The 1,296-nt window shown below is 51.5% G+C and overlaps 1 protein-coding gene across 1 annotated transcript in view; it reads right to left on the reverse strand.

The window, feature by feature from the left end:
* Positions 1-291: 291 nt before the first annotated feature.
* Positions 292-1,296, reverse strand: part of fads6 (fatty acid desaturase 6) — an 11,888-nt gene continuing 10,883 nt past the window's right edge. Inside the window, exon 4 of the mRNA XM_048593884.1 lies at positions 292-641. Coding sequence (XP_048449841.1) covers positions 492-641 — 150 coding nt within the window. The 3' untranslated portion in view covers positions 292-491. The remainder of the gene's footprint in view (positions 642-1,296) is intronic.

Consider the following 1,296-nt stretch of genomic DNA (forward strand, 5'->3'; position numbering starts at 1 on the left):
CACTGCCTCAGCACTGACCCTCTGACAGTGCAGCAATCCCTCAGGGACTGACCCTCTGACAGTGCGGCACTCCCTCAGCACTGGCCCTCCGACAGTGCGGCACTCCCTCAGCACTGACCCTCCAACAGTGCGGCGCTCCCTCACTATTTGCCTGGAGGGTCAGCGTAGGTCTCGAGGATGGTTTAACCCCTGTCCTTCTGAGTCTGCTATGGGTTTGTTAATCACGTGCAGTCCCTTTTCAAGACTTTCGCCATTGACCAGTTCTGTAACACCTCATTAAACAAACTATAATTTCCACAAACCATTTTTTAAATTCCCCATTAAACAGTTCATTCCTCATTGAACAATTTTGTAATTCCCTATTAGACACTTGTGTAAGTCCCCTTTAAGCAACTGTGTAACTCCCATGAACCAGTTCTGTGAGGTGCAGTATTGTTGGGGTGTTCATGTTGTTGCTGACTGTTGAAGGGACTGGAACCAATGAAAGTCTGTCACTGAACCCCAACTAACTCAGTGAGCTGGGGCGCATTGACCATCAGCTCTTCGTACTTGTCGATGAACAGGCGAAGGCGAGACAGGTAGCTGTCCTCGTTATAAGGGATGTTATGTTGTTTGAAGTAGTTCGATACAATAGGCTTCAACTGTAAGTGAAAATGGGACAATGTTCAGAAAATGACAAAACACACTGTCCATGTCTCGAGGGGATGCTAACAGTACTATAGGGGCACAGCTCTATTTGCCACACGCCATTCCAAACCCAGTCACACACACTGAATTCCACACTCCCCCACCCCCCCCATCCCCACCCTCCCACCCACACACCACCCACCCACACACACACACACATGCGCGCACACACACACACGCACACACTCACAAGAACGCATGCACACACACTCACCACCCACCCACACACACACGCACACACACACACACTCACACACACACACCACCCACCCATCCACATACACACACACACCACCCAACCACCCACTCACACACACACACACGTACACACACACACCACTCACCCACACACACACACACCACCCACCCACACACACGCACACACACACACACCACCCACCCACACACACACTCACACACACACGTACACACACACAAGCACACACACGCACACCACCCACCCAACCACACACACTCACACACACATGCACACACACACACGTACACACACACTCACACACACACTCCCACTCTCACACACACCACCCACCCACACACACACACTCACACACACGCACACACACACACACACACACACACACACACACA

This window comes from Rhincodon typus, unplaced genomic scaffold (assembly GCF_021869965.1).
Source record: "Rhincodon typus isolate 14 unplaced genomic scaffold, sRhiTyp1.1 hic_rhity00004396, whole genome shotgun sequence".
In the NCBI taxonomy this organism is placed as follows: domain Eukaryota; kingdom Metazoa; phylum Chordata; class Chondrichthyes; order Orectolobiformes; family Rhincodontidae; genus Rhincodon; species Rhincodon typus.